Source organism: Gekko japonicus, unplaced genomic scaffold (genome assembly GCF_001447785.1).
Source record: "Gekko japonicus isolate JY-2015 unplaced genomic scaffold, Gekko_japonicus_V1.1 scaffold443, whole genome shotgun sequence".
NCBI classification, from domain to species: Eukaryota; Metazoa; Chordata; class Lepidosauria; order Squamata; family Gekkonidae; genus Gekko; species Gekko japonicus.
In genome coordinates this window covers 4,456-27,757 of record NW_015172565.1, presented here as the reverse complement: position 1 = coordinate 27,757, position 23,302 = coordinate 4,456, and the positions used below count along the sequence as shown (strand labels likewise).

General features: G+C 42.9%; 1 protein-coding gene across 1 annotated transcript in view; it reads right to left on the bottom strand.

Annotated features, from left to right (window-relative positions):
* Positions 1–21,992, bottom strand: part of ANO4 (anoctamin 4) — a gene marked incomplete at its 5' end in the record, with an annotated part of 38,721 nt that extends 16,729 nt beyond the window's left edge. Inside the window, 7 exons of the mRNA XM_015421285.1 lie at positions 675–711; positions 8,758–8,922; positions 13,908–14,048; positions 16,006–16,088; positions 18,970–19,030; positions 19,974–20,070; positions 21,858–21,992. Of these exons, the coding sequence (XP_015276771.1) occupies positions 675–711; positions 8,758–8,922; positions 13,908–14,048; positions 16,006–16,088; positions 18,970–19,030; positions 19,974–20,070; positions 21,858–21,992 (719 nt within the window). The remainder of the gene's footprint in view (positions 1–674; positions 712–8,757; positions 8,923–13,907; positions 14,049–16,005; positions 16,089–18,969; positions 19,031–19,973; positions 20,071–21,857) is intronic.
* Between the last annotated feature and the right edge of the window lie 1,310 nt (positions 21,993–23,302).

The following is a 23,302-nucleotide window of genomic DNA, read 5'->3' as shown; positions in this document are numbered from 1 at the left end:
TGAAAGTTCAACCAAACCACTGAGTTCCCATTAGGTTCAATGGGATTTACTTCAAGTAAATGAGTGTAGGATCAAAGCTTTAATTTTAGGAATGGACTGGGCAAATTTTAACTGCAAATAAGCTAGAGAAATGCTTTAAATTCTATTCTGTTTTACAACTGGCTTTGCAAATTTGCAAGAAGTGAAAGAAACGGTCTTCACTTTGCAGGAGAACATGCTTCTTGCTTTTTATTGGATAGCAAGCAAAGAATGCATTTGTATTTTTATGTACTCTGGTCTCATAGAATGGAACCACATCTACTGCATTTAATAGTTGCGCTGACAGAATGTGCTCCAAGACACTGGATGATTAATTCCAAACTGCCTTCCCTTTGGGGAAGACTTTGCTTCTTATTCCTTGAGTGCACAACTGGTCTGATTGGGACACAAACATAAAATACACAACATGCTGCATAGACCCCTTAGCAAGGAATCAGCAGAAAGAAACAAAAACATGGCATGTTCAGAATGGCCAAACTGGGCAGGATGCTGAAAAGTACACCATTAATATTCCAGGGACAGATATACAGGAAACTCTGCCAATCTGTGCATTTCTTTAAAACAACTGTTAATATTTACTAACTGAAGGTGAAACATGCTATTAAAGATGCTGCATCACTTTTGTCATCACTTACCTAAATTTGTAAGAAAAAGAGCAACCTTTTCATACAACTGCAACAAAAAACAGGATGTGATAGATTAAATTAACATTTAATAAAATACAAAGGATTCCTGAAAATAATCTAAAATTACTTGCTTAAATCTCCTTCTATACCACAAGAATGACAGCTAACACTCAAGAGGCAAAGACTTGCTTTTGAAAAAGATGACCCTGGGAGTTAGCTAGAATTACTGTAAGTGCCTCATATAACACACTGCACAAATTTTGCTGTGCGCATATATAAACTTACAGTTTAGATTCAAGTGAGAGCACACAATGGCCATTTAAAAACAACAACAACAGGAATCCTACAAGCAAGTAGTTTGGTGGACAAGTGGGAGGAAGGGCACTGAATCCAGTCCCCATTCAAATAGCTAACTCATGGGATTTCAGCCATGTGTGCGTACTGCTGCTCATTAAGTTAGGGAATATATGTGCAGAAACTTTATCTTACATATGCAGAACAGCTAGATGCATATATTCCCTAACTTAATGCAGAACAGCTAGATGCACAGGGGTGTATGTGTGAAGATTCTTGGGGGAGCATTACTCTGTGATCTTTCAAATTGTGGCATAGCTCAAGTTTTTGTACCTATTGATCTTCTTCGTGGTCTCTGTGCATCACACCTCTGGGGATAGTGTGCCTGCGCCGACCCCGATTGGTATAATGGAAAGCAAAAGGGATTTTCGAGCCCACTCCCTGGTCATGTGCTGGGCTCCACTGCGCATGACTAGGGGGAGGGCATGAGGATCCCGCCAGTTCTCTTCTGACTGCTGCGCTGGTAGGACCTCTATGCCTCGGTCGGTAAAGTTGGTTGGCTTAGGCCTTCTTTTTCTTCTTACCTCAGTTAGTTAAGGAAAGTTATTTATTTATTTATTTATTTAGTTTTTCAGTATGGACTATCTCCACCTCCACGGAGACACTCTCTTCTCCTTCCTCCGGCCTATGGCCGCGAGGTGGGGTTTCTTCAAACGGTGCTGGACTTGTGGCAGAAAAATTGCCCCCTCCGACGGACACTCTCTTTGTCTCCTGTGCCTCGGGGAATCACACTGTGTTGACTCTTGCTCCCACTGTTCCAAGTTCTCCAAACAGACCAGGAAGAATCGGGCAGCGAGACTCCATGTGGCGCTAATGGAAGCAGCGCTGTCTCTGGTGGCATCTTCATCACAAGACACACCTGGTCACGCTTTGATGTCGACGCCCGCATCAGAATCGGCGGCCGCTCTGTCTTCGACATCAGCCCTGATCGACGCCAAAAAATTGGTGCCCAAGCGTCCGATTCAGGCGCAACAGTCCGAAGCCCATAACCCTTCCAAGATCCGGAAGACGGGCAAGGACATTCGACTCAGCAAGCATAAGATGCACAAGAAAGGCTCTCTCAATAAAGCATCAAGTCCTCACTGAACTGAGACTGACTCTCAGTCTAGAGCCGCTTCGCTTGCCTCATTGAGTCGAGGGCAATCACAAGGTGCACTTCGGTCACCTTTGTTTCGCTCTAACCAATCCATCGACTCCGATCCGGAGCTGGATTTGACTCAGATACTGTGATCTCCCGGTATTGAGAGCCTTCATTAGGAACGAGGGAGCCATCCCGTCGTCCCCTCACCATCCTTCGGGCTCAACGATCGAGATCGATCTCTGACGTCGTTCCAGCCCCCATCATGGGATCAACGCCAATGGCAATATCTGTATGGGGCTTATCCCTTCCCGGGATCGATGTCATGGCTTCCCCCATGCCCCCCTGTTGAGTGGGATCGCCAATCCACATCCTCACGGATTTCCCGGTACCAAGACCCTTCCTCAGCATCAGAATTCGTTAAACTACTGCAATCAAGACCGATCGCTAAAGGTTCCAACCTCCAGTCATCGACACTGAAACAATTCCCGGAACCAACAGAGCCACTGCCTTCGACGCCGATCCTCCAGATGTCATTTTTATTTATTTACATTTATTTACATTCCATTTGTATACCACTCACCCCCTAAGGGCTCTGAGCGGTTTACATTACATTATACAATACATCCTACCTAAGGGCTACACATACAATGAAGGGGGGAGAGACTGACCTAACAGGCACCCTTTGGCATTGTTGTTCTTAGTCACTCTGCAGGAGGTATTTTCAATCTGGTGGCGGCGACTTCCTGGCGCAGGTCTTCTGGCATAGATCTTCCTTCAGTCGCTTGTGATTCCACGGGCTTGGGCGAAGGGCGTGTCAGCGCGTGCCCCTGCTGGGGCCTCTGTCCAATAGGCTCCGGCCTGCTGCGTTGCCCCGCCTCCGTGCTCCGTCAGCCCAGCCCTGCTCGCTCACTCGACTCGCTGCCGTTCCGCCACTACACCACCATGAAGGACGGGTGGTGAACTCCAGCCCTTCGGATTCCCAGTCGGGCGAGGAGAGTCCACACCCACCATTGCAACCATCCCCACCGCAACAGGTCGAGGACGATCTACCTATTTCCCCATCAGAGGATGTCAAATCTTACAGGGAGTTTGTCAAACGTATGGGTAATAAATTGACTTTGTCCACCATCCAGCCGCCACCGATTGTCACAGACTCTGTCTTCGACATCGTCCAGATGGACACCTCAGCATCGGTCGCCCTCCCCATGACCTCGGTCCTCCTAAAAGCAGCCAAGGATCCCTGGTCTTATCCTTCTTCCATCCAGATTTCCAATAAAAGATTGGATCACATGTACAAGATCCAGGAGTTGGGAGCTGAATTCCTCTTCACCCATCCGAAGCCGAATTCATTAGTCGTGGCCTCTTCTGCTAAAGGCAAGAGCAGCCACTCTACTCCTTCAGACAAAGAAGGAAGGAAACTGGACGCTTTCGGAAGAAAGTTTTACACTATAGGAGCTATGGGGATTAAGGCTGCTAATTATGCGGCCTGCATGGGGTGCTATCAGTTTGCCCTATGGGAACAAATATCAGAACTTCTCTCTACTTACCCGTGTGACAGCAGTCATCAGGCTAAACGGATACAGAAGGAAGGTATGCTTCTGGCTAAGCACCAACTTAATGTCTCCAAACACTTGCTGGACTCCGCAGCTAAGGCCCTCAAGTCGTCGGTCACTTTACGTTGGCATGCATGGCTATGCTCTTTGGCCTTACAGCTAGATACCAAAACCATTGTTGAAGATCTTCCCTTTGAAGGTGACAGCCTCTTCAGCTCTACCACAGACACTGTGCTTCAAGAGCTGGATAAGAGCATCAAGACATTCTGTAGTCTGGGTGTCTCACCTACCACCAAACATAGCAAAGGCAAACTTTGGACCAAACAGTGGTCCTGTAGACCCTTGTCAAAATCTCCTTCTGAGTCTTACTGGCAAAGATAATTGAGCAGTTCATCTCGCCCTTATATGGGAAAGCCTAAGTTCTTGTCTGCCTCCCAATCTAGATCTAAAGCTCCCAAGACTCCTAAACAGAGTCTTTGACTCCAACTCCATTCCATCGTTCCCTACTCGTTTAGCTCTCTACCTTTCGGCCTGGAGGCTCATCATGTCGGACCGCTGGGTCCTTTCCATAATCGAGTTGGGATACCTTATAGAGTTTTCCCACATCCCTACAACTGCTCACATCATTGTGACACCTCCTTCTGTCGTCCTCTTACAGGAGGTTCAATCCCTTCTCCAAAATGATGCTATAGAACCAGTGCCATTAGCCCAACATCACACGAGCTTTTACTCTCGTTACTTCACGGTACCGAAAAAGGAAGGAGGCCTCCATCCCATCATGGACCTCAGAAACCTAAACTGCCTCGTCCTCTACAAAAAATTTCAGATTACAACGCTACAGACCATCCTTCCACTCCGAAAGCCCGAGGAAATGGATGGTGACTTTGGACCTTAAAGACGCTTACTTTCACATCTCCATTCATCCTACCCACCGCATCTTCCTCCGTTTTGCAGTAGGCAACAGACATTTCCAATACAAAGCCCTCCCGTTTGGACTGTCCACGACCCCTCGGGTCTTCACAAAATCATGGTGGTCATAGTGGCACACCTCCACCTCAAGGGCATCCAGGTTTTTCCCTACATCGACTACTGGCTACTAGTGGCAGACTCGGAAGCATCCTTGCTCACCCATGTCGAACTAACCTTGACTGTCTTAAAATCCTTGGGAATCAAGGTGAACTTACAAAAGTCTATGCTCCTCCCTGCCACGAGAGTGCAGTTTATAGGAGCTATTCTGGACTCTGTCGTATGCAAAGCCTTCCTCCCTCCTCAGAGAGCGGAAGACATTGTCAATCCAGTGAATCGTGTATGCGATATGGGAATGGCCACTGTAAAGCAAGTCCAGCGGCTGCTAGGCTTGATGGCAGCTACCACCAATGTCATTGTCTGTGCCAGACTACGCATGCAACCATTGCAGCTGTGGTTTGTCAGGAGGTTCCATCTACAGTGTCATCCCCAATCTTCGTCTAGTCATCCCACAGCCTGTCCTGAACTCCCTACTCTGGTGAATGGATCATGTGAATCTCCTAGTGGGAGCTCTGTTCCACCCATCCCAGTCTATGCTCATTTTAACCACAGACGCGTCCCTTTGGGGATGGGGTGCACATCTCAAAGGACTTTGTGTTGGGGCTTGCTGGAAAAGTTTTAATATATGAGCACTAAAGATCTTGTATACAGGTCTATAAATGTGTGTCTATACTATATTGATAATTGTGACCACTGAGGAAGGCCCTTAGGGGCCGAAACGCATTTGGTCGTCAGTAGGAAAGTGTTTACCCATCACATGTATTAGTATTTGAGAAGTTTTTATAAGTCTGATACTTAGATATTTTTATCAGTATATGTTTTAACATGTGTACACCCTAATAAATATTTGTATTTTTATAATATACTTTGTTAGCTTAGCCCTTTGGTTCGCAGTCCTATCTTGGGTTGAGTTTCTCCCCCCCCCCCTTTTTCCAGTTTTTGTCTACTTGCTAGTCTCCCAGAGGTGTGATGCACAGAGACCACGAAGAAGATAAACAGGTTGCTTACCTGTAACTGATGATCTTCGAGTGGTCATCTGTGCATTCACACCACCTGCCCTCCTTCCCCTCTGCTTTCGGTCCTGTCCTTTCTTTGGAGACTGAGGGTAGCAGTCAGAAGGAACTTGCGGGATCCTTGTGCCCTCCCCCTAGTCATGTGCAGTGGAGCCTGGCACGTGACCGGGGAGCGGGCGCGAAAATCCGTTTTGCTTTCCATTATACTGATTGGGGTCAGCGCAGGCGCAGTATATCCCCAGAGGTGTGAATGCACAGATGACCACTTGAAGATCATCAGTTACAGGTAAGCAACCTGTTTATCTGCAAATTTTTGTCATTTTGAAAGCTTCACCGAGGATCCCACTTGTTTATTTTTTGATGGGAAGCAATACTGATCGTAACAAGCTTTTGCGTTCCAAGATAAAGTCAGAGATAATTTCAGCTAATGGCTGTGTGGTTGTCTTGGAGATGTTTGCTGGAATGTTAGCTAATCATGTCATCTAATCCTATCAAGATAAATGCATGGGAGAATGAATGACTGCCAAGTGTGCCCTCATGCTCATTAGAAGAGATAGGAGTTATACCCCGCCCTTCACTACCCAAAGGCGTCTCAGAGCGGCTTACAAACTCCTTTCCCTTCCCCTCCCCGCAACAGACAGTGCTCCTTAACTCCACAGTTGCAATTTTATTAATATAACATTGAAATAAAAGCATTTTTGTACAGATAAAAATGAATTTGAGTATTAAATAATGTCTCAGATGTAATCATATGACACTGAAGTGTTCTGTCTTAAATGGGTGGAAATCTTCAGAAACTGCAAAGGAAAAATGGATAGTGCAACTATCAGGTTACCATTGATGCACATCAATCTGTTTCAGTATAGTGGACTTATTTCAAGTGCTTATAACCATTTATTTAGTGGACAATTATTCTCAAATCTTCAGTCCCAAGCAGTCCTGGATTAACTGTTAAGCAAAATAAACACGTGCTTAGGGCATTCAGGGAAGGGAGGCACCACAGAGGTTTTTCTCCTAGTTATCATGGCCTTAACTTTTTCACTGCCACACTCAAATTCAGTCATTTTTTTTGTAATTGTCCTTATCTGCCATGTTCAACTTTAGTCTGCATTGTTAAAAAAGTTTTCTTTGGCATGGTGAGCACTTATTGAGTCTTAATGTCTTGTCAGTGAATCAATGGAAGGGCTGGGGGGCACCACTGTTGGGCTGTGCTTAGGACATCAGTTGGCCTTAATCCGGCCCTGCTCCCAAACAGGATCCTGTTAACAGGGTCCAATCCAGATGGCCCAAAATGGAGATTTTCCCCCCTCTTAGCTTGAAAGAAAAAAATCTTCCGAACAGATTTTGCTACTCTGGGAAGCAGAAAGTCTGATTTGCTTACACTTGCCTTACCTTATATGGCAGAGAAGCTGAGGATCTCGTTCACTATTTATTCAAATATCCTATTCATAAATAATTTGGAAATAATTTTTTCTTCAGATGTTAATAGGCAAAGAAAGTTTATCTGACCTTCAAAACTTGACAGGAAGTAACAGCTCAGTCAGCACCAATGTTCCCTCTAAGCTGTGGAGTCTTGTGAGCAAAAATTCTACTTTGTGAGCTACTGGTATTGAAGTTGAGAGTGAGCGATTTGGCCACTGCATACATTAGTTTGCTCTGGAGCCATCCTTCCTGAGCTAAGACAAAAATGTGTGAGCCGGAGGCTAAAAAACTGTGAGCTAGCTCACACTAATGCAGCTTAGAGGGAACACTGGTCAGCACACTATGCCTTCTTGTCAAAATCCCATGCTGTTGTGGATTGCTGGGTTGAAAATTTTCTCTCTTTTATGTAATTCCTGTTCATCTTTTCTACTCTTATGGCCAATGGCTGATGAAAATAAACTTGAACTTGACAACTTGCTTGTTGTTGTTCAGTCACACAGTCGAGTCCGACTCTTCGCGACCCCATGGACAAAATCTCGCCAGACCCTCCTGTTTTCCGCTGTCCTCTGAAGTTTACTGCTGAACTTGCTGCTGCCACACAAATTCTAAACTGGCTGCTGCAAAGATATGTTTGCTGGTTCATCTAAAACTGGATCAAGATTGGTGTAGATACTATCGTATCTGTTGAGTGCAATCTACGCTACACCATCCACATGCAAAGCACATACAAAAAGGCACTCTAAGGAATTTCCCTTCAAATCTGGCACTCTTAACATAAGGATATAAAAAGAGCCCTGCTGGATCAAACCAGTGGTCAGTCTTGTCCAGCATGCTGTTTCATATGGTGGCCAACCAGTTACATTGGAGGGGAAACACACAGGGCGCAGAGGCCAAGGCCTTCCCTGGATGTTGTCTGCTAGCACTGGCATTCAGAGGTTTACTGCCTCTCAGTGTTGCTAGTAGTCATTGAAATTTTTTATTGAGGTTCAAGCTCAAACATATTCTGAAAATGAAGGTGATGCCAGAAGCTGATGCCACATATTTTTGCAAAGGCACAAGGCTGTTTTTCAGATCTAGTTTCCTACGGCATCTATCTCACTATTCATCCATTATGTTTCTAGATATTCACACAAAACATTCTATTAATACCATTTCAAAATATAATGCATGAAGCACCCCTAAAACCTTCCTGTTTAGCATCTGTAGACAGGAACACTTTATAGTTAGTAATAATTTTTTTAAAAAATACATTTTTTAAAAAAGCTATTGTTTGACACTAAAATATGTTATTTTCTTTTTTTAATAAAAATTATTCCTCTTTCCTCTTCTTTACAATCTTGTAGACTACAGAACCAAACAAATAATTAGGTTTTACAATCTCCAGCTCTAAATAATCAATCTTTCTAAAAACTCATTTTGTCTTTAATTTTAATGACTGCAACTGGATAATCCTGCCACCATTAGAATTTGGTCTGATAAAATCTGGGAGTTCTAAATAATTCTTTTTTTTAATATTATTTTTTTTTGTTTAAAAATATTATTCTAATTCTAAAGGGGACTTCTGTTTCCTATTGGAGAAAACCAATGAGTCACAATCACATCATAACTGACTGAAATGTGTAAAGGCAGTTATCTTCACTTACGACATTCAATAGCATGATGATGCAAAAGTTGATGCAGACTGCAGTCCCCGTCGTTGCAACCTGAGAGTTATTCCTGATTAAAGCCCACTTAAAGGCAGCAAAAGTGCTGACTGTCACGACCCGGTAAATAACAATGCCAAAAACAGCAGCAATCACCACACAGATCTACAGGGAAAGAATAGGGAAGTAACACAAAAGTTATCCAGTAGTGATAAATTCCTCCACAGTTCTCAAGAATTCAATCTAGCCACCCAAACATTCACGTGAAAGGCTATAAGCCTATGTTGTTCTGATTGTCTTGCAATGGCTTAAACATTGGCCTGCCTTGTGGGGACTGAGAGCCAGATCTTATGACTGCATCCTGCATAGCAGCCACTACTTGCATCATCTTCTAATCTCTTGGGCTGCATATCTAACAGCAAATGTAAAACTTTTTACACGAAACTCCAAGGCTGCGGTCACACGCGCCAGTTGGAGTGGAGGGGAAGCGAGGCTATTTCCTACAGAGGAATTTAACATGCAGTTGCGAGATCACACCTCCCTTTGTAGCTGCGGGCACAACCCATCATTGTGATCAGATGCAACTGTGGCTGAGTCGAGGGGGGCGGGCTGGCTGTTTGTTTCCCATGCACATAAATAAGGAATTGTACCTCTGCACTGAGGGCCCCCTATGGAGTATGCAATGATGCACATACTGTGTGTGTGGGGGGGAAACAGCACCAAGCTGGGATGGCATGATCAGACCATTCCAACAGCATGAGAGTATGCTCGCGTCAGGGCAAAGTCCATCCATGTCCCATTGGAACCCGTTACAGCCAGACTTTCCCCGGTGTCTTTTAACTCCGCTTCTGTGGCGGAGCAGCACAGGTTGCCAACAACTGCAGGACGCTTCCCAGATGTTGCTGTCTGATAGCTCCCTTTAGATCCATCAGGCATTTGCACCTATGTCGGATCTAAAGGTGCGTGTGATCGCAGCCCAAGAGGGGCTTTTTGCACCCTTTTGGAATCAGTGGAAGAAGTCAATTTGCAAGTGATCTGCAACTACAATTTGTTGTGAGTAGTGGCCGCCATGCCATGGGAAGTTCTAGAATTATAGAGACGCTCACATAATTCTCCCAGTCACATTTTCCCATGCAGTTGGTTTCCTGAATTACCTCCTCTTTTCAGAGAAGCACCAAAGCTAGCATTAGCAATTTGTCATTACCCCATTTTATATTTGGATTTTGTTCAGATTGCTGTCCATGCAGAGTTTGCCTCAGTCTGTAGTCTGCATCCCCTCCCGCCTTCCTTACCCTCTCTCTCTCTCTGTATGCATTGACTAAATAACATTTTATTGTATAATCACATCAACATTCCTGTTTATATACTATTTGAACCAAGCCATTCATATAAATAATCAGCAACGAAAAAAGATGCAAACTGAAAAGGGGCGGGTTATACATGCATGAACCCCAAAAATTCTCCAGGCTAAACCAGAAGGCAGGTGAAGTGGGGCACAGCCAGCCTGATGGTAACAAAACTGATATGGAGAGAACTTACTTGCTAGATAACCATGAGAACCAGTTCTGAATGTGCTAATGAAGCACATACACCTCAAACTGACAGAAAGGCAAACCCACAAGAACTTAAATATATGGTGACATAACTAACTTCTTAAAAACAAGGGACAACCTGAAGGACAGAGATACACTGAGGACATTGCTGTCCTGGAAGTGTGTTCAGTGTGTAGACAACTGGTGTCTGGCTTCCACGCTTCTCAATTTGATCTCTGTGCTGACTGACAGCATGGTATTGGTGAGCCATTTTGTAGGTCTCCCTTCTTTAAAGGGCATACATACTGATAGTACTAAGCCACCTTGAGTAGGTTCCCCAGAGAGGTGGTATAAAAATTCTCTAACATAAATAAATAGCACTATATACACTCTGCTTGCAGCATGTGTAGTCCCATAAACTGAATCTGGGAGATTTCCCTCTGGTTTGGTCTGCACTTTCTCTTTGACTGCTTGGTTCCCTTTGTTCCCTTCCCTACCTGTTGTGTTGTAGCTACATAGACAGGTAAGTAATATAATCACTGAAAGTGAGCCTTTCTGCTTCTGTCAGTATCCTCTATGTGGATTTTTTTCATCTTGTCCAGATCAGGGGTACAAAAATCCAGTTAAATGAACCCAGACAATTTCATGTCTACTCAACAAGCTATCAAGGCAATGTCCAGGGAGGAGCAATGATTAATGCAAAATCTACCATAATGAGAGCCAGTTTGGTGTAGTGGTTAAGTGCGCGGACTCTAATCTGGGAGAAACGGGTTTGATTCCTCACTCCTCCACTTGCACCTGGCTGCATGACCTTGGGCAAGCCGTAGTTCTGATAAGAGCCGTTCTTGAAAAAGAGCAGTTTCTGTCAGAGCGCTCTCAGCCCCACCTACCTCACAGGGTGTCTGGTGTGGGGAGGGGAAGGGAAAGGAGTTTGTAAGCTGCCCTGAGACACCTTTGGGTAGTGAAGGGCGGGGTATAAATCCAATCTCTTCTTCTTCTTCATAATCATATTTGCAAAATCTACCATAATCATCTTTATTACTAGATTTCATGTTTTTCTACTCAGATTTATTCTGCCTAGGAATCTATTCAAATGGATGTGGAAAAAACTGATATTGGGATCCACAAGGCTATCTAGCATAATTAGATAACTCTGCTTAATGGTGTAGCTTTTATAATAAGTAGTAGGAAACCCTCATGCAAGAAGGGGATACATATGTAATTAAAAAGTCAATCAGGGAAGTTTCAGAATTTATCTTCTGAAGTAGCTGAGATGGTTTGTCAACACTGAAAAAGCCCCTGCAGATTTCTCGTTCTGCCCCCAACAAAGCTTATAGCCTTGTAGACTTTCTCCATACTGTTTCTCTGAAAGGTTCAACCAGGCTCTGTTTCAGCAAAGCAATTAAGCCAAGAGTTGCTTAATTGCTTTTCTGATTAAGGATGGGCTTACAGAAAAGCATATGCTTTTCTGATGAAACGAGGCTTTATGCTGAGTACATCAAATCTCTTGAAAAGATGCCACAATGATCCGTCCTTCTCAAAGAAGTCAATTAACACTGATGTATGATGACACAAGAAGAACTCAAATCTCAAATGGGGTCTAAAGAGATCTAAGCCACAGTCACCATCATAAAAACAGTCCCTGTAGACTGAAGGGTATGATGTTTGCAAAGTGGTTAGGGACCTTAAATGGAAAGTGTTATCACTGTCAATATGTGAGACAAAGCAATGAAAGCCAAGTATGGTTTGCCAAGTTTCATTCCACAGAAGAACAAGACAGAAACAGACAAAGCAAGCAAGAAAGCCCTCTGGCCTCTATTCTTTTGAGTGGCACTAATAAGTTGCTTTCACCATATAAACTGCAGAAAACTGGTTAATAATTATTGTTATGACTGCTATTACACAGTAATTTGAAAAGTTCATTCTCTTCCCTTAAAAGGAAATGTTCTGCTTTAAGACTTTTAAGACTGAAGACTATTTACCAAATGGAGGGGGCGTGAATTTCAACTATTTAACAGTAATTCTTATTGATATATAGGGCTTGAAGTGTGTTGTTAGCTTGCCCCTCTACCGGTCTAATCTCTGTTGACGCAAGGTGTCAGAATGCAGAGGGGAGGGGTGTTCTCAGGTATTGTTTTCTCCTCCTCTTCCCAGTGCTGCCAGTGGAGGGAAGCCAGATACCATCTCCTTGGCTTGCTTTCTGGCCATGCATGCCCCTTGGCTGCTCCGCTCTCACTAGAAAGCAGAAACTGTCATTTCTGCAGTAAAATCCCACCCCCACCTCCCTCTGAGTTGTCCTAGGATGAAACCAATCAGATGCTGAGGAAGCAGTGCTTCTTTGAAGGACAGCAGCTCTGCAGTGGATGCTCAACCCTGGAATTCCCCTGCCCCTGGACATGGTAACTATTAATATTTCAGAAAATGTTGGCCTAGCTTTTCAAATTTAAACAATTATGAAATATATTCTCTACCAACATCAGGCAAACTGTCTTTAATTTAAATTCAGTTTATTGCCTGTCCTGAGGAAGATTACATATTATTTAAACTCATGTACACAGTTTACACACAAATCCTTAAGTTTGTTTGTTTGGCATCTAGGGCATTTCAGACAGTATGATTTTCTACACATTCGTATATTCAAAAGCAGGGAAACCTATTTATCTGGAAGAATTGCTTCTGTAGATGTTTAGATTCCTAGGAACATTTCCCAGCTGCAAGTACAGACAAGTGAATCTACTTGCGTCTGCTCTGTAAAAGTTTCAGCGGACCCAGATTTTGCATCAGGATTGCTCCAAGTCAATCTATTTCTGAACCGGCTCAGAAGGGCCATTTGGCTTCACAAGGCATGCCTGGAGGACTCCAGTATGCGCTTACATAGGGCTGTAGCCAGAGCCTTTCTCACTTTATGGAATGGCAAGAGTTCCAAGGAGGGCCAGACGGTCCTCAGCCACTTTGAAGGTGGCAGCAGTGACATCAGAGCTGGAGGAGTCCAGCCTCCAAACAGCTGGCCTTCCTGCTTCAAGTTACCTCTAATACCTTTTTCCAATACTTTGCCATGATCACAATCACAGTGGCTGTGTTTTCATCCAGAAATGTCAATGGAAACAAACTTCCATCCTTCAAATGTAAGCTGATGTCCTAAATAAAATACGTAGTGCTCTAAGTGGGGCACTATACCCCTGTTCCTACCATGTCTATTGCCCCACTGTGACGTGGATTAATTATACTATCAATCTGCACTAAGGCTAGGCAAGAAACATTCTGAAGAACTCTCATAGCTTTCTGTGGGCAAGAGACTTTTGACACCGCTGATCATTCAACTGTGGAATCCTGTACCTGTATTCTGAAGTGGTACAGTCCCCGGAGGATTGTACCATTTGCTTTCCTCCAAGCATGTAGGTTAGTCTTGTTCAGATCAGTGGAACTTACTATCAAGCAAATGTGATTCAGGAAGTGTGTAGTAGAGTGAGTGGGCACTTATAATATTGTGACATAAACCATCTTAAAAAGAAGGAACAATTTAACACTACTACAAAATTAAGATACAAACTCCACATTTTTTCCAACTAATCCAGTCTAATTTTAAAACATCTTGAAAGGAATAAAAAAAATTCAAACCATAAAAAATATTCCAGATGCAGAAACAATAATCCTGCTGCATTTATCTGCAAATGCTTGATAAGGCTCTGGTTTTCCAGATATGGGATTCATTCGCTCTTTCTTGGAGTATTTGGCTTCAAACTGGGGGCGTATTTCTTCCTAAAGAATAAACAGACAGTTTCAAAGTAGAATTAGACAAACATCAACTTTTCATCATTTTTGCCAATTAATCTTTAGTAGTATGCAATTTAAGTTAAACCAGGAAAGCAGTTAGTAGTATGTCAAAATATCTGCAGGATAACTAGCAGAAACTCTGTGAAAGGAATTCCTACAGCAATCGGTTCTCAACCTTGGGGTGGGGGGAACGGTATGCTCCTTAGGAAGGGAATTTAGAGCTCTAGAAATTCTTCTGCTTCTGGCAGTAGCAGAAACCCTTCTAAAAGACAAAGGATCCCAGCTGTCACTGCCTCCCTGCACTGGGCATAGGACAGAGTAGCTTTGGTGGTGATCCTGGAGACGTTATCTGTTGCACAAAGCAGTATTTGCAGTCATGGCATTACACTCTGAGGTAAATCAGCTCTTGCCTTATTTGCTTTTCATGCAGAAGGGTATTTAAAGATGTGTGCAAACAGGACAATTCAGAAAATGGCAGCAACAAATTCTTCAATATGCTAAGTCTGGTTAGGCTCCAGGGCTGACAGCAGATGGTAGTAGTTAATAGAAGTTGAATAAACATGCATAATCTCTTTATCTAGGTCTGATGAAAAAGAGATTGCTTGGTAGAGATTTGTTTCCTGTTCTACTTCTACCAAGAGAGCCCTTATTGACCGAGGAAGGTATTCCTGACCCAGAAGGGAAACCTCCATAGCTACTTGATGCTGTGTTGTTTTGTAACTGAACCAAGTGACAGTCTTGCAACCTCTGCACAAACTCTCTCGTAGGCCACCCTTTCATAGCCTCAACAGCTGAATATAGGGCACACTTGTTAAAATTAGATGAGAAACCTGCTTGTCAGCACTGCAGGGCTCTGAGCACAGTATCTGCATCAATATGTTGCAGTTTCTGCATCTATATGTTGCTGGGAATTGCACTATCATTATGCTATAGCAATAGTCTGCAACTGGTATGCCCTATGGGGACAAACCCATCCAATTGTAACAGTGTATTTGCACCAGGTCTTTTGTGCCACACATAACTAGTTCCAAAATATTATAGTGCAAATCCAGCTACCCTCATTGATTTCAGCCAGAGAGATAAGCACGTGCTTTATTTGGCCAGTGAAATCAGTGGGATTTAGGAGCAGAAGAGGAGTTGGATTTATACCTCGCCCATCACTTGGAGTCTCAGAGCAGCTTACAATCTCCTCCCCTTTCTCTCCCCACAACAGACACCCTGTGAGATAGGTGGGGCTGAGAGAGCTCAGAGAGAACAGCTCTGAGAGAACTTGTGACTGAGCCAAGGTCACCCAGCAGCTGCTTGTGGAGGAGTGGGGAATCAAACCCAGTTCTCCAGATTAGACTCCACCGCTCTGAACGACTACACCAAAGGATCTACCTTCCAGCCACTTACCAATTGTACATATTTAACAGGGGCAATGTATATTTGCTACCCAGATGTGCAAAATGTGTATCAAACACTGGAGCGCACACTCCAAATATATCTATTCCAGCACCTTTGTTTTATTGAACTGCTAATGTTGAGGCTTTTTCAGACATATGGGGCACAATCTGACCAAATACAAATATTTTAAAAGCATCCCCACTTTCTCTTGACTTGGAGTCTTTTTGACAGAAAATGGCTGAAAGGATTCTTCCATTCCCTGTGGTTATACAGAGGCTTACTTTCAGCCCTCGGTCTAGCTGTTTTCACAGGACAGTGTCACAACCCCAGACTGAACCTATGTTACTCTGTAATGTGTAGCATAGCTGCCAATTACTTTATTGTTAGGATCTGTGTTCACTTACTGTGTCAGGAGGTCAGTAAACAGAAAGGGTCAGGGATTACTTGCTGAGAAATTCTCCCCCTGCCCTGAAGACTGAAGGGCTGTTTTGCAGGTACCCTCACTACAACTTCTTCCTGGTATAGCAGAAAAAACCTGCTACATATCCACACATACCTCCTCCTCTTCCCAGTCTATCAAATCCCAGTCATAGCCAATTACTGCTCGTCTTCTCTTCCAAAATTCAAGGAAAACAGTTGCTACAGCAAAGAAACGGAAAGAAGAATAAATGTAACATTACACTGTGGAAAGAAAATGTGCTACTTATTATCACAATACTACCAAATACTATATCGTTTTCTTCTGATGATCAAACTATATTGATAAGGCCTTTCAGAAAACCACTTCTCAAATATGAATGAAGCTTAAGAGAGTGAATTTATTGCCCTATGTAAAACGTTAATTTTTAAACAAAAGAAATCCTTTGATGGGTATTCACTCCCTCTTTCCAGTCCAGAAGTATGCACATTGTTCTTGAAGATTAGCAAGGATACCACTAATTATAACACACCTCCATTTTGTTCTTATTTATCCACTGTCACACCCATCTTGGTGTTGTAACCAGTATATCTTCATGTTTTATATCAGACAGATCTCCAGTGATTATCGGAACAAAAGGCAGAGAGCCAGGGGAGAAATCAGGACAGCACCTAATTCTATCACACCAGTGGGTCACCACAAGAACCTTCATCTCACTTAGTAGCCGGCATTCACACCATTAACCCATTGATTAATTAGCCAGTATCAGTCCCTGTCACCATAACTAGACACAGTATAGATGGATAAGCCTCTATTAAGTTTCCTGTTTTGGAGAAGTTGTCCTAAAACTCCAATTCTGACAAGGCTTAGAACAAGACTGCCTCCCAAATACACATCCATTCTTCATCTTTCCTCATTCTCCTACTTTATTTGGAATTATTCCCAGGACTCTGCATGACCCTCTTTTTCCCCTTGCCTAGCCACACTACATAAATGAGACCCCACCTCTGCCCCTTTCCCAAGCAAAAAAAATAATATTTTGTGTTTGTGATGTGACACTAGCTGGGGACAGAATCCTTTCCCCATGGATGCCTACTGACACACAACACATGTCCTTGCTTGTCTTCATCTTTTAGCTTATTTGCTGCCTAGATGCTTGGATCGCTGCACTGGAGCTTAGGCCTTCAAAGGATTGGTAGCTATAGTCTTCCTGCCGCCTTTCTTGCTCTATCTCTTTGTCCTCTTGCTTTCCCTCTTGAGTAATGCATAAAATCTGCAGGTGTGGAATGACTGGCTCTTTTAGTGAGCTTCTAGAATTTGGTATTGATGTTGTTCAGTATTGCTTTGACTGTTTCAGAGTTCTAATTCTCCAGCCTAGATCTTTGTTATTATTCTCCTTCCTAAGCTGTATTTCCAGTTTTCATTCTATCCAGATCTCAGTGTTCTTTCCAACCTTGTAGCCAGGCCTCAAGCTGTAGACATAATCCATTAAGAACATAAGAAGAGCCCTGCTGGATCAGACCAATTGTCCATCTAGTCCAGCATCCTGTCTCACATAGTAGCCACCCAGTTCCTCTGGAGGTCCAACGACAGGGCACAGAGGTCAAGGCTTTCCCCTGATGTTGCCTCCTGGCTCTGGGATTCAGAGGTTTAGTGCCTCTGTAAAGGTTCCCCTCAGTCACCATGGCTAGTAGCCATTCCTTATTACTGTTGGGTTGGTAACTTTCTAGAACTTAAGCCAAGAGCTCCTTAGGCTTGGACCGAGAGGCAGCAGAAGAGGAGTAGTTTCTTTATGATCAAGATATTTCAAAGTGAATCTGGGCTTATATGGGGAAGTGGGCCATATTCATGCAGACATATATCTAGGGGAGATATGTCTTCTGACCACACTCAGTAACACCACATTAAAAGATTTCTAACCAAATGTATTTATCTAAAGTGGAATTCTAAATTCATAGACGTAGGTGGAAGGAGGAATGCTGTCTTGGCTTCTTTGCAATAGCATTTTCCCCCCTTTAGGGAATTATAAATACACAAAGGAAATGTGCAATGACTAACTTTTACAGATCTAAGATTATTCCTGAACTAAACACAGAGTCTGTAAATTGCTCAAGAAAGGATTTGACTGTGTTCATCCCTACGGGCAGGTTTGTACAAACTCCGCAGAACATTTCATCTCAGCAGGATGTATTTTTAAAGAACGAGTCATAGCTTCATTATCAGAAAATGTGATTTCACTACATTTTCAGGATGCAGCTCTAATTTATTAAAATGATTATGGACTGTATTGGCTGAGCATAATTGAGCGAGCACAGATTGACTGAGCACAAGTACATTAGAAATCTGTAGTTAACTTGCATATATTTATTCATTAAATGAATAGATTTGGGCTATCAATTGCATGAACACATTGGGAACTTTTTAAAATAACTGTTATTAGGAATTGTGACCTACAAATGTGAAAAAGGTTTACTTATTTAGGAAGTTTTTATGCCACCTCAAAAGTCTATCCTAACAACTATGAAGCAGATTTAGAGTTGAAAGAAAAAACTCCCTGATCCTGTCTCCTTCTGTAGTTTAGCACAATGGTTCTCAAACTGTGGACTGGGTTAAAAAATCAGATTATCATTCTCTTGCAGATGAGTTATGAGGCCAGGTGGGAGGAGGAGGAACAGGGTGAGACAGGAGAGGAGGCTTAGTGTTGCCAGCCTCTAGGGGGAATTACAACTGATCTCCAGACTCCAAACACGAGTTCCCCTGGAGAAAATGACTGTTTTGGAGGGTTAACTCTATAGCATTATACCCCATTGAGGCCCCTTACCAACCCCTGCCTCACTAGGTTCCATCCCCAGATTTCCAGGAATTTCCCAACCTGCAATTGGCAACTATAATGTGGAAGCTTGATGACAAATTTTGGCTTGCCTCTGCAAATGTGCAAAACAGTCATTAAATACAGTGTGTTGTTCAGAAAGGGGGTCCGCACCAAGGCAAAATGAAGAAAAAAAACAAAATGGCACAGAAACAAAAAAAACCCCTAGGTTGGGAGAAAAATCTGGAATTTGAAAAAGTGTCAACATGTTCTAACCTCAGATCAGGACTTACCCCACACTGCCATGAAAACAGCAAAAAAGACTGTAGCTCCATTGTCAAAAAGATTTGTTACCTGTAGAAAGAAAACCAGCGTAACCATTTGTTTTAAATTGTAAAGCTTTTTGAAAAAAAGTGAGGTGTATATTCTGCTCCGGAAATCTGCTTAACTTGCAAGACGTGTTTAACATGTAGGAATGTCAGCACTTCTGACGGAAAGTTTTCACCATACTGATAGTTGTCCCATCAGTAAGCAAGCAAGTTCTCTGCCACATTTTTACTGATAGCCCAGGGGCTATTTTGTAGTTTATTAAAAAGAAAAATGTGGTGTGCTGAAGCAAGTAAGGGGGCATTTTCACATTATGTAACTGAAGAAAAATACCCAGAAAGACTGTGGAAGCGATCCCATTTATACGGAGGATTTTGTTTCCCTAGGGCCATGCAACTGTAGGTGCCAGATACTGCCCACTCTCTTGCTGCCACCCGCTTAGCTTGATTTTTTAAAGTGAACAAGACACCCCAGATCATCCTGACCCTTCCTAACTGCAGAAAAAGCAACATTCTACTAGTTTTAAAGGGCCATTGTCCTTTTAAAAGAGAGATGAAAGGAGGATGTGACCAAGAAAACAGATATGGCATGGATGACTGACACAGGGAGGTGGTAAGATTTAATGGTGTTGATGTTTTTATGGGGAATTGTGAGATATGAACTCTTTGAAATTTCAAAATTTCAAAAAAATACCATCACATCCTATCTCTGGGAGTCTATTCCACTGTAGCATTTACCCTCTGAACTTAACTTCTAATTATAAACACACCTACCAAACAAACATTTTTACTACATTAGTGTGCTTGGTGCTATATTCTTAATACTCCTGCAGCACTTGCAAGTCCTTAGACAATGTCATTTGCACCTGAATTACATTTAATGCCCCTGGAAGTCTTGAAAAAGCAAACAATATTTTCTCATGATACACGAAAACACAAATGACTGTTCAAAAGACATTTTGAATTTTTACCTTGGCATAAACACAGCTATCTGACAACTTCATGAAGGGGCAGTATTTATCACATATAGGACACATGATAATGTCTGTAGCTTGGCAGACTTCTTTACTGGAAAAGATAAGAGATAAAAATTAATAAATTACTTTCATAATATAAAGTGGCTGGAGCAGAAAGTCTTGCCTGTCTTCCAGTAAACAGTAAAATCCTGGAACGTGACATGTTTACCTCAGGCATGTAAATTTTTTTCCTGTATATGTGTTTGTCACTTGATTATTCATCATTTAATGACTTGCAACTATGTGAACAAACACATCACTATAAAGTATTGTATTTAATAACATATGAAGGGTTTGATCTGGGTTGAATCATTTACAATGTTCAAGTCACCACTTGATTAGTAAGGAGATAAATCTGAACATGAGAGCCAGTCACAAGATGCTTAGCCTTGAAGTTAATGTGCTGGAACTCTTTGACAGATTTCTTTTTCTGGTAGGTACAAGAATCATACTGGCTGCCCGCATTATATTGCTGGGGCACGACAGGAGAAGGGGAAAACGAATTATGCAAGGACATAACATGGAACCAAGTAGAGAAAGTAACTGGAAAACAGGGATGGCAGCCTCCAGGTGGCACTTGGGGATCCCTCAGAATTACGGTTTATCTCCAGACTACAGAGATCTGTTCCCCTGGAGAAAGTGGATGCTTTGGAGAGTGAACTCTGTTTTGTTGTACCCCACTGAGGTCCCTGCCCTCCCCAGCCTCCATTCCCATATCTCCAGGAGTTTCCTGACTGCCTTCGGCCCCCCCCCCCCCCCCCCATCTCCCACTGGTGGCCAAGGGGAACCTGGCAACCCTACTGGGAAAGGATGGAAGATGTGACAGGTGTCAGAGTAGTACAGCTTTTTAACAAAGCTCTTCCTGTTCTCAATAGCTCATAATACATATTGGGCAATTCTGCATTGGCTTTTCCCTCTGTTGTTTTACAAAACCCACGTTGGAACAGAAATTCCCTTCTGCATTGCATGCTGCTTTCACTTTCTTTGATCATTGGAATTTATGTTACCTTCTACACTGCATGCCACTTTCACTTTCTTTGATCATCGGGTTTTATGGTACCTTCTGGCATAGATGTATGGCCATTCAGGGATGACTTTGCAGTCAGTACAGCATTGCCCCGAGGTATTTGAATGTGGTTTTGAGCTACACCTTTCCCTCAGTGTTGAGAAAACGTGGAGCGAATGCCAGATGCAGAATCGCCCATTGTCTTGGGTGTTTATAAAGAACAGCTGGACATAATCTGGTTCTGTTTGTGACAGTAATTAAGAGAGAGAAATGGAAGTGTACTCAAAAGAAGAATCTGCAACTAGCTTTCACAACAGCAGAAGAAGAAGAGTTGGATTTATACCCCGCCCTTCATTCAGTCTCAGAGCGGCTTACAATCTCGTTCCCTTCCTCTCCCCCACAACAAACACCCTGAGAGAGCTCTGAGAGAACTGTGACTGACCCCAGATCACCCAGCTGGCTGCATGTGGAGGAGTGGGGAATCAAACCCGGTTCTCCAGGTTAGAGTCTGCTGCTCTTAACCACTACACCAAACAGGCACCAAAATACATGCAGCAGTCTTGGAAATTAATGAGAGAAATTATTAACTAATAGCAATGTTTCTAGATCAAAATGGGTAGCCATATCAGTCTGTCTGTAGCAGTAGAAAAGAGCAAGATTCCAGTAGCACCTTAAAGACTAACAAAATATGTGGCAACATCTGAGATTTCATGAGTCACTGTGTGTAGAAGGTAGCAGGGACTCACAAAAGCTCATACCCTGCCACATATTTTGTTAGTCTTTAAGGTGCTACTGGAATCTTGCTCTTTTCTACAGCATTGTTTGTACTTTACCTGACTTGGCAGTGCTTCAGTGTGGCGACTCCATATAAAAAGACAAACAGTCCAATGAAAGCAGCTGGAAAGAGCATTCCTGTGTACCAGCCTAACCAGGCAAAGTACAAGCCAATCTTCTCACCAAAATACCGTCTGCAAAAACACAATGTAACAAGGTTATAGCTTACCATTTTCTGCAGTATTTTTAGTACTGATGGTTAACATCAAGGGACATTCTTGGAGGAGTAGGACTACAATTAGGATATTAGTTCTTTCTTTTTAAAATTCCATTAAAGTGCATTACAAACATTATTGGGAATGTATTGCCTTTAAGGAATACCAGGGAAAACTGCTGGGTATTCGGTTATATATAGAAGGTGTCCCTCCCCGCTTTTAATGTCCAAACACTCTTTTTTTTTTTACTCTTTCAAATTTGTTTCACTCAGTACAAGAAACCCCAAAGTTAGGTTCAGTCAGGGCTATTTTTGGGCAGGAACGCACCGGAACGGAGTTCCGGCTGGCTTCCAAGTTGTCCACGCCTAGCAGGAACTCATTAGCATAATAGGCCACACCCAACAGCAGAAACAGTGTCATAGATGCAACGAGCATGAAGTTGAGCAGGCTTCGGAGGGCGGCGGAGGACCGGAGGGCCTGGCGGGAGCTGGTCCATGGGGTCGCAAAGAGTCGGACTCGACTGTGCGACTGAACAACAACAACAACAACAAACAGCAGAAACTCATTAGGATTGGCTACATTAGGGGTGTGTGGCCTAACATGCAAAGGAGTTCCTGCTACAAAAAAGCCCTGGGTAAGCAGAATAAGAAGCAAACAAGGTAAGCAGAATAAGAAGCAAAAGGTGGGTGTGGCTGGATGAGCACACTTCTGGTAACATGGGGGTATGGCCTAATATGCCAATGAGCTGTTTAACCAACACGACAAAAGTATCCCCAAACTTTCTACTTTATAAGGTAATGACTATAATCTAATTGTATAAGAAAGAACCAAGATCAGAATGGGAATAAAAAACTTGCACCCCATTACAAATGGTGAGATATCTGGCCTCCATAGGCTTTTGATTGTGTGTTTGTCTACATAAAATGTACAGAATGGCACTACAACATGCACGTGCACACACGCACACACATACACACACATACAGTCCATGTATACTTCCTGTCACCACAGGCACACTTCCCATCCGGACTTTTTGCTAGTGTAAAATTAAGGGGCAATGATTGGTGTTAAATGAAATAATCATCTGTTCTAAACCACATGCCAGTCCAACCAATTTATCTGCTTACCCTAACTTCATCCATAATATCTAATAGTAAATTGGATGGCCCCTGTGTGGGTGATGAAAGGTGGACAAATAGGGGCCCCTTTCAGACAGCCTGTCTAATCTGTTTTGATAGCCAGTTTACTGGATTTTTTGTGTCGTTTCAGACACAACCATTTTAGCAACT